This window comes from Populus euphratica, unplaced genomic scaffold (genome assembly GCF_000495115.2).
Source record: "Populus euphratica unplaced genomic scaffold, PopEup_1.0 scaffold21.1, whole genome shotgun sequence".
NCBI lineage: Eukaryota > Viridiplantae > Streptophyta > Magnoliopsida > Malpighiales > Salicaceae > Populus > Populus euphratica.
This window is the reverse complement of record NW_011499887.1, coordinates 1,324,488-1,336,287: the sequence shown is the minus strand read 5'-3', so window position 1 is coordinate 1,336,287 and position 11,800 is coordinate 1,324,488. Positions and strand designations below refer to the sequence as shown.

The 11,800-nt window shown below is 35.2% G+C and overlaps 1 protein-coding gene and 1 long non-coding RNA gene across 2 annotated transcripts; one reads left to right on the top strand and one right to left on the bottom strand.

Annotated features, from left to right (window-relative positions):
* Positions 1-3,608: 3,608 nt before the first annotated feature.
* Positions 3,609-4,933, bottom strand: LOC105130578 (uncharacterized). The gene is made up of 3 exons (XR_843261.1): positions 4,749-4,933; positions 4,403-4,600; positions 3,609-4,303 (listed from the first exon to the last, which is right to left on the bottom strand). It is a non-coding gene; the product is annotated as an uncharacterized LOC105130578 (long non-coding RNA).
* A 1,931-nt stretch (positions 4,934-6,864) lies between these two features.
* LOC105130577 (transmembrane 9 superfamily member 8-like) lies at positions 6,865-10,937 on the top strand. Its single transcript, XM_011033145.1, has 7 exons — positions 6,865-7,111; positions 8,211-8,375; positions 8,466-8,575; positions 8,675-8,783; positions 8,869-8,981; positions 9,071-9,224; positions 9,557-10,937. Exons 1-7 carry the CDS (start codon positions 6,992-6,994, stop codon positions 10,712-10,714), a joined length of 1,929 nt encoding a protein of 642 aa, XP_011031447.1. The 5' UTR covers positions 6,865-6,991; the 3' UTR covers positions 10,715-10,937.
* Positions 10,938-11,800: the final 863 nt, after the last annotated feature.

Genomic DNA, 11,800 nt, shown 5'->3' with positions numbered 1-11,800 from the left:
TTATTATGTTTTTTCAATCTAAAAAATATTAAATTAGTAATTTTTATACATATTTTTGATATATAACATTAAAAAATTAAAGTTTATCTAGCTATGTCTCTCTTGAGTTTAACCGAAACAACTGAGGTACATGTTAATGTGCTGAATTATTCATATTTGATCACGTTAATATCTAAAATAATTTAAAATAAAATTTAATTAAAAATGAGTAAATCAATGTCAACTCATCATTTTGAGCTAGATTTAATGGCTATAATTAAGTTAACATATAATTTATTTAAAGTCTAATTCAAAACAAAAAAATATAATACATGAAATTTGTCTTGAAAATACTCTAGGGTGTGTTAGAGATTATAAAGTAGTGATAGTTCAAAGTATTTTTTATTTTAAAATATATTAAAATAATTTTTTTTTATTTTTAAAAATTATTTTGACATCAACATATTAAAACTATTAAAAAATATAAAAACATTATTCCACACAAAAAAATATTTAAAATTTTTAAAAATACATTGTTCTTGATCACACTATAAAAACTGAAAAATAAAGGGAAATATGGTAGTGCAAACATGGTGCCGCAGCTTTTTGATCTTTTTTTTTTTAGTTTAACATGGATGTTTGGGTCAGCTTACATGTATTTTGACTAATTTTTTAGTTTCAAATTCTTATTATTTGTCATTATCATAATTTTTTTTTTAGATTAATATGAATATTTAGAATAATTTGCGTATACTATAACTAATTTCATAAACTTTAAAATTAATAACCATACAAGCTTTCAAAACTCAAACGGGAGATAACCAATAACAATTTTCTTCTTTTATTTTGCTGGGTGCATGTAGAAATGGTATTGACCCTTCATGCAAACAATTCAAAACCCTCCCTAGTTATCACATAATATTAGCATAGGAAAATTGGTACATGCAACCTTAAACTGGTCCCAAGCGACATGTGAAGGGTAGGGGTAAACAGTAGGGGACCCTATAGAGTGGAATACTGTCCTGTATCCAGACCTCTCAAATTAATGGCTTGATGCATAAATTTGGACTGGTGATCCTTTCAGACCACCACCACCACCACCACCACCAGGCCCTCGTCATCCTTTACAGCTGCCTCATAATTATGCAATTCAACGACTCATGTACTTTTTACCAGTAGCAGTGGTAAAAATTGATATCTCAGACACAGAGTGGCTATCTATAGCATCAAATTAGGAGTACTCTTTCGTTTACTCCACAGGTTGGCCTTTCCAATGATTATATCCATGATGATAACATTCACCCCTGTCTTGCATCAGCTAGCTAGCTAGCTTGCTTGCTAGCAGCCTGCTAGTCCACAACCTAGAAGAGACACAGACGCAGATACTAGCCTGCAATGGTGGTAGTTGTTGCTCTTTAATTTCCATGTCAAACTTGGAAATTTGACTGTTCCTTTCCTTCTAAAATAAAGAGTTACTTCCTGGGGCTAGCTGAAAGAGCCGGCACTCATTTCTTCATTCATATTCATAGCTGAGTCTATTGTCACCAAACTTATTAAACAAGACTCGAGGTACAATCTAGGATATAGATGAGGCCGATTAATTTTTATCGATTTAAATAAATTAAAATAATAATATTTTTATTTTTTAATAAAAAATATCAAAATTATATAATTATTTTAAAAATTTTAATTAAATTTTAATCATGGAGCAAGAAAACTCATAAAATTGTTTAAGTTGGACTAGATCAGCTTCTATCTGATTTTTTAAACTTAACCTGAGTAAATAAGGTATTAAGCAAGGCTATAAATTCTATTTTGGATGGTATTTTGGTTTTTTAATTAGAATAATATGTTTTAGTTTAGAAGACTGATATAACCATAAAAATATAAACTTTAATAAATTATAAAGTTTGATTTTTAATAAATTAAGTATTGATAAATAAAATTAAAAAAATAATATATATTTAAAAAAATAATTTTTTTTGGATCGAAACATTCTGACGATAATTTTTAGAATAGACTGAGACTCAAGCAAGATATATTTATTCTGGATTATTTCATTTTTTGAACTAGAAGGAGATATACCAGTTATTTTAAAGAGAAAATGATGAAATTGACAATTTTAATTTTATATCATCCCGGTTACATATCAAACTGTCCAACTCTAAATTATTGAAGTTCAATAACTATTATCAATACCATTCATTTTTCCATAATGGTCAAGATGTTAGGTAGTGTATTTGGTATTGGTTGAAAAAAATTAAAAACAAAACATTCATCTATATTTTAGGTTAAAATCCTGTCAAAATATACCAAAATGTTTGAAATCTTTCTCATATACGTACTTATTTGACTGCTGGAGTTGATGTAATTCATAACGACTTTATGATTATATTAAGCCTAAAATAGAATACCGAAACAGTCTTGTACTCCTTGAAATGGTAAATATAAGCAGAAAATTATTCCCCTTGATTAACTTCAATGATAGGATGAACTGGCTACTTGTGGACGGTGTTAAACAACCAAAGTCCACAGCTAGGGTAACTGTATATTCTTTGACAAAAGCAAGTCTTAGGCTAAATGATCCTCATGTGTGACTCCAAGGAAAAAATTATGTCAGGCGTGGGAAAAAACCATCATAAATTAATGATGATGGGAATGATGGAGGATCCAAGGTGATAATGGTTACGGTGTGGACGGGCTTTATTACCTTGGCTAAAAGGCCAATGTGGGGGGCCATTGGATCCCTTTATGCCAAACCTCCTTTTGAGTTCTTAGCATGAATTCACGTTTTGAGTGATGGGTTTTGCCCGCAGGTTATGGCTTTTGAGATTTTTCTCCAGGTTTTATGCTCTTAGAGCTCGACATGATTGCACAGACTGTCAGTTACCCTTGCCCCCTCACAATAATATTCTTCGCTCTCTACGTGGGATGATAATGCACACTTGTATTACTTAGAATAATCAACACCTGTCATGGTAAGGTCAAGGATTGCACTCCTAGTTTCTAAACTTTTTCCAGCTCGTCGGACCTACTCGGTATTTGAAGCTTGATCTAGACTAGGTCTTCCATTTAGATGATCTGGTAGGTTGATCCATTAAAACCAAGAAATCTTAAAACAAACTAAAACAACGTTGTTTTCGATTTAAAAAAAAAGGTGATCCACGAGTAACTAGGGAGTCGGGAAAGAGCTCGTGTTCAAGTTAAAAACTTGATTCTGTTTTAATCAACGGCGAAAAGAAGAAGACGAGATTGTTGAAAGAGAAATTTTATGTATGAGAAAGAAATCAGTGAAATATATTGGTGCCATGAAATATGTTGCAATCGTCTTCTCTCTTGACATAAAGAGGATCTCTTAGTCCATTAGAGAAAATGATGAATCAGTTTTGTAGCCTGCAATTTTCCATGGACATCGCCAGACCAAAGTTTGCAGGCAAGTAATACCTAGGATGGAGTGAAAGAGGAAAACGAAGGGGAAAGAGGATGGCATACATGGCTTCCAAAATAAGTAGTACCCAATGTGTTGGAATCACTGTCGCTGGCAAAATGTATCACAACGTCAGGGCGTTAACACAGAGCTAGACTTGGTAAGAATATAGGACTGCATAATCTTTTTGAGCTCTCATTGAAGATAAGGAAAACGCAGTTCTTCCATGATCTAATTACCTGCCAACTCCATCTATATCTGTTTCAGTTTCTTCTGTGCGTTGATTAACATAACACGGATTTGATCCTGTGGAAGATCCATCAATGTCATGGATACAGTGATGAATCATATTAAGCAGAAGCCATATATGTCTGTCTGGGGCAAGTAGTCTTTGAGCTCAGAAGAGTTTTTCTAGGGCCTAAGAGAAGAGTAAAAGATCACACAGGATCATAAATTTTCAAATCTAGGAATCAAAACCCGATTGCAAAAACCGAAGCATTATGTGCAAGTCATGAATTTCTAGCCCAGGATTGAAATACTATTCGGTTTGGAAGCAATTTTGTCAATCACAGTCCATGAATTTTTTATATTATCATGGCATCTCTCACTGGTTTCCTGCAAACCGAAATCAAATTGGCTGAAACTCTGAACTTCGAACCAAAACAGAACTGAAAAAAAAACATCAGAATTTGTTATTTACTCTGAAATCTTTGGTGAAAATAGAAACATAGCCATTTTCTGGTGTTATATCATCAAAGCACAGGATTGGCGCTGAAGAGGCCAGAGCTCCGTGGGAATTTGCTAGTGTTATGTCATCAAAGCATAGGATTGGAGGCGAAGAGGCCGCAGCTCCGAGGGCAAAATGTGGATATTTCAGCCGGAACCAAGAAGCAAACACTACAAGAACAAGTTGGAATGAGAAGAAGAATCCGAAAGCAAATTAACAATAGGAGGTGAGAAACAGAGTTTCTCGAAAACTTATATGCCATGGAATACCTGACTATCACCATATGATGCTCCAACGACAAGCAAGGAGAGTGTTTAGCATGGAATTCCTCCTCTACATAGATGATAATTTCGGCATAGCTTGCTAAAGCTTGAACCGAGTTGAAATTTGAATTATCCGAGTGTGCTAGCCTTTTTCAAGGCAGCTTGCCTTGATCCAAACGGGACTGGTTTCCCATAGTATCGGTGCTGACAAGATTAAAATCAAAGAAAGTAAGGAAAGCTGTTCAAGATTACTATCCAGAATTCTGAGAAGCTGGAATTTTCTAAGAAAATTAACAAAATTAAATGCTCTTTGGCTTTTATCATTACGGGGTTCAAATCTTGAGATAATTACTTAGATAATTTTTCTCCTTTTTTATTTTTATTTTTATGGAACTCTCTTTGTAAAGACACAGCCCAAACTCCTAGTGAGAGATGAGACTAATTTGGTTCAATGTCGAGCTGTAAGTGCAGCCCAAATGGGAAGGAAAAGTGAAGGAAGATAGCTCAATCCTACGTTTCAGACTTTCAGTCTCTGCAAAATGGAAATGGACCTTGGAGTTTGGTCGATCCAGGAAAGAAAGAAGGATGGTAAGAAGGACCAACAGAAAATATTTCAGCTTGTGACAATAAATCTTAGGCCGAGTTTCATAACCACTTCGGATCATCTTCTTTCGTTGGACTAGTTTATCTTTATGGTATCTGCTAATCCATTTCTCAAGGATCCCTCCTCTTTCTTTCTTTGTCCTGCTAACCACTTCGGATCATCTTCTTTCGTTGGAAGTATATCCAAGCAACGTGATCTTGCATAGTAAACATATATATATGTTATGTGAATTTTCTTTTCATTTCAAAGGTTAAGTTCATCTGCAGAACACACCTTTCACAGTTATGATAGCAACATCACCGCCTGATATATTCTCAAACACCCTACAATTAAAGAGAGCATCGTGTTATATAACCATTGTTATATATGAACACAAGCCTCTGAAAATTAGTAGGAGATATCAGATATGTTCTTATAAGTTACCCGCCGCTACTGTAAGGACCTCTCAATTCGTTGGAGAAAATGATGTTGCTATCGATTGTCGTAGAATCAGTTTTATATCCTGCGGTTTCCGATTGAAGAAACTGAATTCTTTTTATTGATTTCAATGGAAAGAGAGCAGATATCAGATATGTTGCAAGGAGCTTGAAGTCGTTAACTATATAACCTCCTGAATCACATGGATATGGTTGAAACATGAAGTCACTGCCACTAGCCGAAGGCACCACAACGTCACTCCAAGACTACCAGCGCGCGCGCAAGCTATTCATCAAGCTGCTCTTCTTTTTGTTGAGCCTTCGCTGAGCCATTAATAGGGTAAGTAAACAAAGTTTTGTTCTGCCATGATGACAATAAATACTTGTAAAATTAAGAGCCAATAAATTACTGTGATGTTTGTTTGAAATTAAATAAATTAAAATAAATAATAAATTATGAAAAAAACAGTCAAATGTTAAGAATGAAATCAATAAAAAAAAATAAAAAAGTACGACTATTTATGTGATTTCACATCAAATCTTTTAATAATAGGAAATAGTCATTCGAACCATCAATACTCTGAACATTATTAAATGAATGCCCGCATGCTTCACCTTTTGATAAATAAATAATTAATTAATAAATCAAATAAAGGCACAACAAATAACATTTCTAGTTGATGAACCCGACATGTCAACCAACCCCACCGACGGCTTTCTCCACACGAGTCATCACCGACACGTCACAAAGATCCAAATCTAGTGCGATTTTCTTACCATGATTGAAGCTCAAATGCTGGATCCCCCAACGCGGCAAACCCATGCCAATGCTCACCTTACCAAATTCACCAATTGTAAAAAAATAAAATAAAAGTTAGCCATATTTTAGTCCCTGAAGTTTAGAAATAGCTTACCTAAACCCCTATAATCTACCCATATCAATCCTGCAAGGACAAACGTCTTCTTCTTTCTTGCCTTGAGAGAAAGAGAGAGAACAAATTTCTTTCACATTCCTGTTTTATCTCAATTGATAATTTTTATTTTGAATAAACATGCAAAATATGTTTTTTTTTTAAATACTCCAATTTAAGATAATAAAAGAACATATTTGGGAGAAAAAGTAGCTTTATATCAATGTATTTTTAAGTGAAAATTACTTTTTAAAATTATAATGTATCACAATATTAAACATGCACTGAAAGCATAAAAAAAGTATTTTTTACACATAGTTTTATAATATTTTATTATTTTTAAATATAATTATCTAATAGTTTTGTATCCATTTCTCTAACGCACTAAATAAAATTTCTTCCACCTTCAGAGCTATAATAACAAAATTAAGCCAATAAGAATCTAAGTGGAACATATATCAATCTACAGGGACCAAAATGAATTTCACCAAAATATTTAAAATCCCCGTCTAGATCCAACTGCTCCAAAGCATCGTTTCTTTCAAAAAACTAGTTGACCCCCACCTCCCCTCCCCCTATTACAATATAGCACCAACACCCCGATCCCTTCCTCTATCACAAATTTCCACAACAAAATCACTCCTCTAGATCTTCCTCCTCCTCCATGGCGCCTCGCGCGAGATCGAGATCTCTGCTGTTGCCAATATGTACAATTCTCACAATCCTTATTCATGGCGCGCACTCCTTCTATCTCCCTGGCGTCGCTCCTCAGGATTTCATTAACGTCAGCTCCACTTCTCTCTCTCTTTTACTCTCACTGCACGATCTACAAATTTTCATTTCAGATCTCATTTTGCGGTTTTTTATTTGATTTACAGAGATCTTGTTGTTTTATGCAAGGGAAATGTGTGATTTGTTAGTTATTTTGTATTGAAGTATGGCATTTGATTTCAAATTAAGTTAGTTATTGTCAATTATATTTTTCGAGTTGTGTTCGGATCGGTTTTGTTTTATTTTATGCGAGGAGGATGTGAGATTTGTTAGGTTTGGATGTGATATTTGTTTGGTTAGTGAAAATTATTGATTTTATTGCAGAAGGATTTTCTTAGGTTAATGAAGGTGGTTTAGGGAATTTGATTAGGCTGATATCTAGTGAAGTATGGCATTTGATTTCAAATTAAGCTTGTTACTGATACGAATTGCTTATGGATTTTGATTATTATGAGTTATATTTGCTGAGTTTTATTCAAATCGGTTTTGTTTGATTCTAGTGCGAGGAGAATGTGAGATTTGATAGATTTTTGTTTCGTTTGTGAAAATGATTGATTTGATTATAGAAGGATTTTTTTTTAGGTTAATGGAGGTGGTTTAGGGATTTGATTAGCTGTTATTTATGTTAATCTAGATCAACATTGTCAGTTACGAGGAGGGTCCGCTGTTTAGTTTTACTAATTTTGTTCTTTATGTTTAATCTTGACAGTCATTATGGTTTTTGCTAGTTTTATAAAAATAATTGCTTAGAAGTTATCTTGTGAATTTGTTATTGCATTATGATGTTTTGGAGTCATTGTGTTGTGTTTCTTTTCCAGTTGCATTAAATAGTTGAAGATGCTGTAGTTAATTAGTGAGTGTAATTGAGATTAAGTGTTAATTAGTGGCGGTATGGCTTAATATGAAAAAATTCATATTGATTATCCTAAGTGTTTTTAGAGTAAGAATCTATTTCTGACTTTTGTTTTTTGGGGAGGTTGTATAATTAGGAGCTTTATCAATACTGTTTTTCGGATTGTGTTTGTTGTGATTGTTGGAGATAAAGGTAGAGGCTGCATTTTGATTGTGTGGTTTTTCTATTTGTTTATTTGTTTTTTTCCTTCTGTTTGCAGGGCGCCGAGTTGATGGTGAAAGTAAACAAATTGACCTCTATAAAAACACAACTTCCTTACTCATACTATACTCTTCCTTTCTGTACCCCATCCAAAATTGTAGACAGTGCTGAGAATCTTGGGGAAGTACTTCGTGGTGATCGCATTGAAAACTCCCCCTATGTGGTCAGTTTTGTTAGGCTGGATGAGTGTGGACTAACTTCTTCACATGCATGCACTATTATTTTCCTGACCTTTTGATTGGAATTATTGCAGTTTAACATGGGGGATGCAAAGATGTGCAATGTTCTTTGCCGGAAGACACTTGATTCCAAAACTGCAAAGGCATTCAAAGAGAAGATTGATGACGAGTATCGAGTTAACATGTATGAAACACTGTTTTTAGGCGTGGAGTCTATCTACTAAATTTCATGATGAGAGATATGAACTTTGTTTTTCTAATTATTCTATCACTCATTTGACAGGATCCTTGATAACCTTCCTCTTGTTGTTCCCATCCAAAGGCTGGACCAGGAATCTCATCCTGTTTACCAGCTTGGATATCATGTTGGGCTCAAAGGCCAATACAGTGGGGTATGTGCGTTATTGCACTCAAATTTCCCCTTACTTCTTAATGTGTTGGTTTTTTCTTGTGCTTACATTGTCTGGTTATATGCAGAGCAAAGAGGAAAAGTATTTTATCCACAATCACCTGTCATTCATTGTTAAGTATCATAAAGATTCTCAATCTAATGCTGCAAGAATTGTTGGATTTGAAGTAAAACCATTCAGGTCAGTTATTTAATTATCATATCTTTTCTGTGAAATGGTTGCATCTTACCTGATTCCATGATTGTGATTTTTTTTTTTTCAAATACCAGCGTTAAACATGCATATGAAGGGAAGTGGAATGATGAGAAGCCTCGATTAACTACATGTGACCCCCACACAAGACATGCTGTTGTTAATTCTAACACTCCTCAAGAAGTTGAAGACAAAGCAGAAATCATTTTCACATACGATGTTGAATTCCTGGTGAGATCTTGCACATGACTACACAGTTTACATTTATTTTTATTTTTATTTTTTCCTTTTTGTTTCCTTTTTCTTTTCCTTCAGATAGTTAAAACTTATGTTGTAGTCATCTGTTAGTATTTCAACTTCATGATAAGCTGTTGTATTGTCATCAGTTATTGTCCCCATATGCCAGTGGTTTGGACGTGTATTTTGTTGAGCACCTTGGCAAACTATGATACAGCGAGCCACCTTACCATTTTATTCATTTGTTGCATGGGCAGATAACATTGAAATACTTTGCATACATGGATTGATTTTGCATTCTCATATTTTCTCTTGATTTACCTCAGGACAGTGATGTGAAGTGGGCTTCCAGATGGGATGCCTATCTGTTAATGACTGATGACCAAATTCACTGGTTCTCAATTGTAAATTCTTTGATGATTGTTCTCTTCCTCTCTGGCATGGTGGCTATGATCATGCTACGAACCCTTTACCGTGATATATCAAAGTACAATGAACTTGAGACCCAGGAGGAAGCTCAAGAAGAGACTGGATGGAAGCTTGTTCATGGAGATGTTTTCAGGCCTCCATCTAATTCAGATCTGCTGTGTGTCTATGTTGGAACTGGCGTTCAGTTTTTTGGAATGATCCTTGTTACCATGATCTTTGCCATTCTCGGATTCCTTTCCCCTTCAAACAGAGGTGGTCTTATGACAGCCATGCTCATACTTTGGGTTTTTATGGGCATTTTTGCTGGCTATGCCTCGACCCGGTTGTATAAAATGTTCAAAGGATCAGAATGGAAGAAAATTGCACTCAGGACTGCAGTCATGTTCCCAGGGGTCGTCTCTGCGATTTTCTTTGTCTTGAATGCTCTCATTTGGGGCCAGAAATCTTCTGGGGCTGTGCCATTTGGGACAATGTTTGCTCTTATATTCTTATGGTTTGGAATTTCAGTTCCCTTGGTGTTTGTTGGAAGCTATATTGGGTTCAAGAAGCCAGCAATTGAGGACCCTGTGAAGACAAACAAAATCCCGAGACAGATCCCAGAGCAGGCTTGGTACATGAACCCAGCCTTCTCAATTCTAATAGGAGGAATTCTTCCATTTGGAGCTGTTTTCATCGAGCTCTTCTTCATTCTCACCTCGATCTGGCTGAATCAATTCTACTACATCTTTGGTTTCCTGTTCCTTGTTTTTGCAATACTCATGGTCACCTGTGCTGAAATAACAATTGTCCTCTGCTACTTCCAGTTATGCAGCGAGGACTACCTCTGGTGGTGGAGGTCATACCTCACATCTGGTTCCTCAGCACTGTACCTCTTCCTCTATGCAACATTCTACTTCTTCACAAAGCTTGAGATAACCAAACTGGTTTCAGGGGCCTTGTACTTTGGATACATGCTAGTCGCATCGTATGCATTTTTCGTGCTAACTGGGACAATCGGATTCTATGCATGCTTATGGTTCACAAGGCTCATCTATTCATCAGTGAAAATTGATTAACTCTAGCAGATCCTTTTCTCCCCCACCTCGACGTCCAAAACAGGGTAAGATTCACAACTAGTAGATAATTATTATGTTTTCAAATGTAAACCAATTTGCACATTTTTGGATTGAGACAGACATGTCATGATTTTGATGTTATAGTTCTTTTATTCAACCTTTGTTTAAGAATCACTTTCTTCTTTAATTATATAGATTGGTGACCGATCTTGTGATGCTCCCATTTGATCTCTTATCTTCTTGTGGTCTTAGACCCTCAAAATTTGATTTTTTTTTAATTGTTTTTATTATGTTTACATCAATTTGAAATATTGATGTTAAAAATAATTTTAAAAAATAAAAAAATATTATTAAACCAAAAACATTTTAAATCATAATTGTTAGCACATTTTTTATTATATTTTTAAATACACTCTTAGTGCGCGGCTGCGGTGCAAGCCGCCACTCACGGGTTGAGACCTGTATTCCCAAGCCAAAAGAACATAGGATGGGATCATAGGGTGCACCACAGCCTGCATCTTCCCAAAAAGATCTTAAACTTGTTTAGATATGGAAACAACTAATTACCCTGAAAAATCAACTAATCAGGATATAGATTATAAACTACTTCCCTTCCATGTTACAAGCAAAAGAAAAAAAGATTTTATAGCCATCTATGTACTTCCTAGGACGGGTGTCTATAGGATCAGCAGTACCAGTAGCCGCCTTGGCGACGTCACGAGCAGTGGCGTCAGGTTTTTTCTTGGCATGCAACGTATATCCAATAGCAGCAGTGATCACACGAACCCGGTAACTGCCATTGTAGTGGTGGTGAAGGGTCGTTTACACGTATGGATGGATCATCTGCATCTGTTCCATTTAACTTCTTCAGGACTCAATCTTGTGGGTGTGCGTTTTACCTCCAGCTCCCGTTCCCTGGCTTTGATCTCTCAACCTTAGATAGCTAGACTTAACAAGGGTTAAAGAAACCAATTTACACTGTTGCCCCGTTTGACATGAACGTTTGGTTCTTGAACACGTAGCAATTGCATCATTGCAATCCGACATGTGAAGCCCGGATTGAAGATTTTGCCTTTTGCATTATAT

Coding starts and splice junctions, on each gene's coding strand:
- LOC105130577 (XM_011033145.1), top strand. CDS start 6,992: ATGGCGCCTCGCGCGAGATCGAGATCTCTGCTGTTGCCAATATGTACA. Junction 8,376..8,465: donor TTGAAAACTCCCCCTATGTG/GTCAGTTTTGTT, acceptor GAATTATTGCAG/TTTAACATGGGGGATGCAAA. Junction 8,784..8,868: donor TCAAAGGCCAATACAGTGGG/GTATGTGCGTTA, acceptor GGTTATATGCAG/AGCAAAGAGGAAAAGTATTT.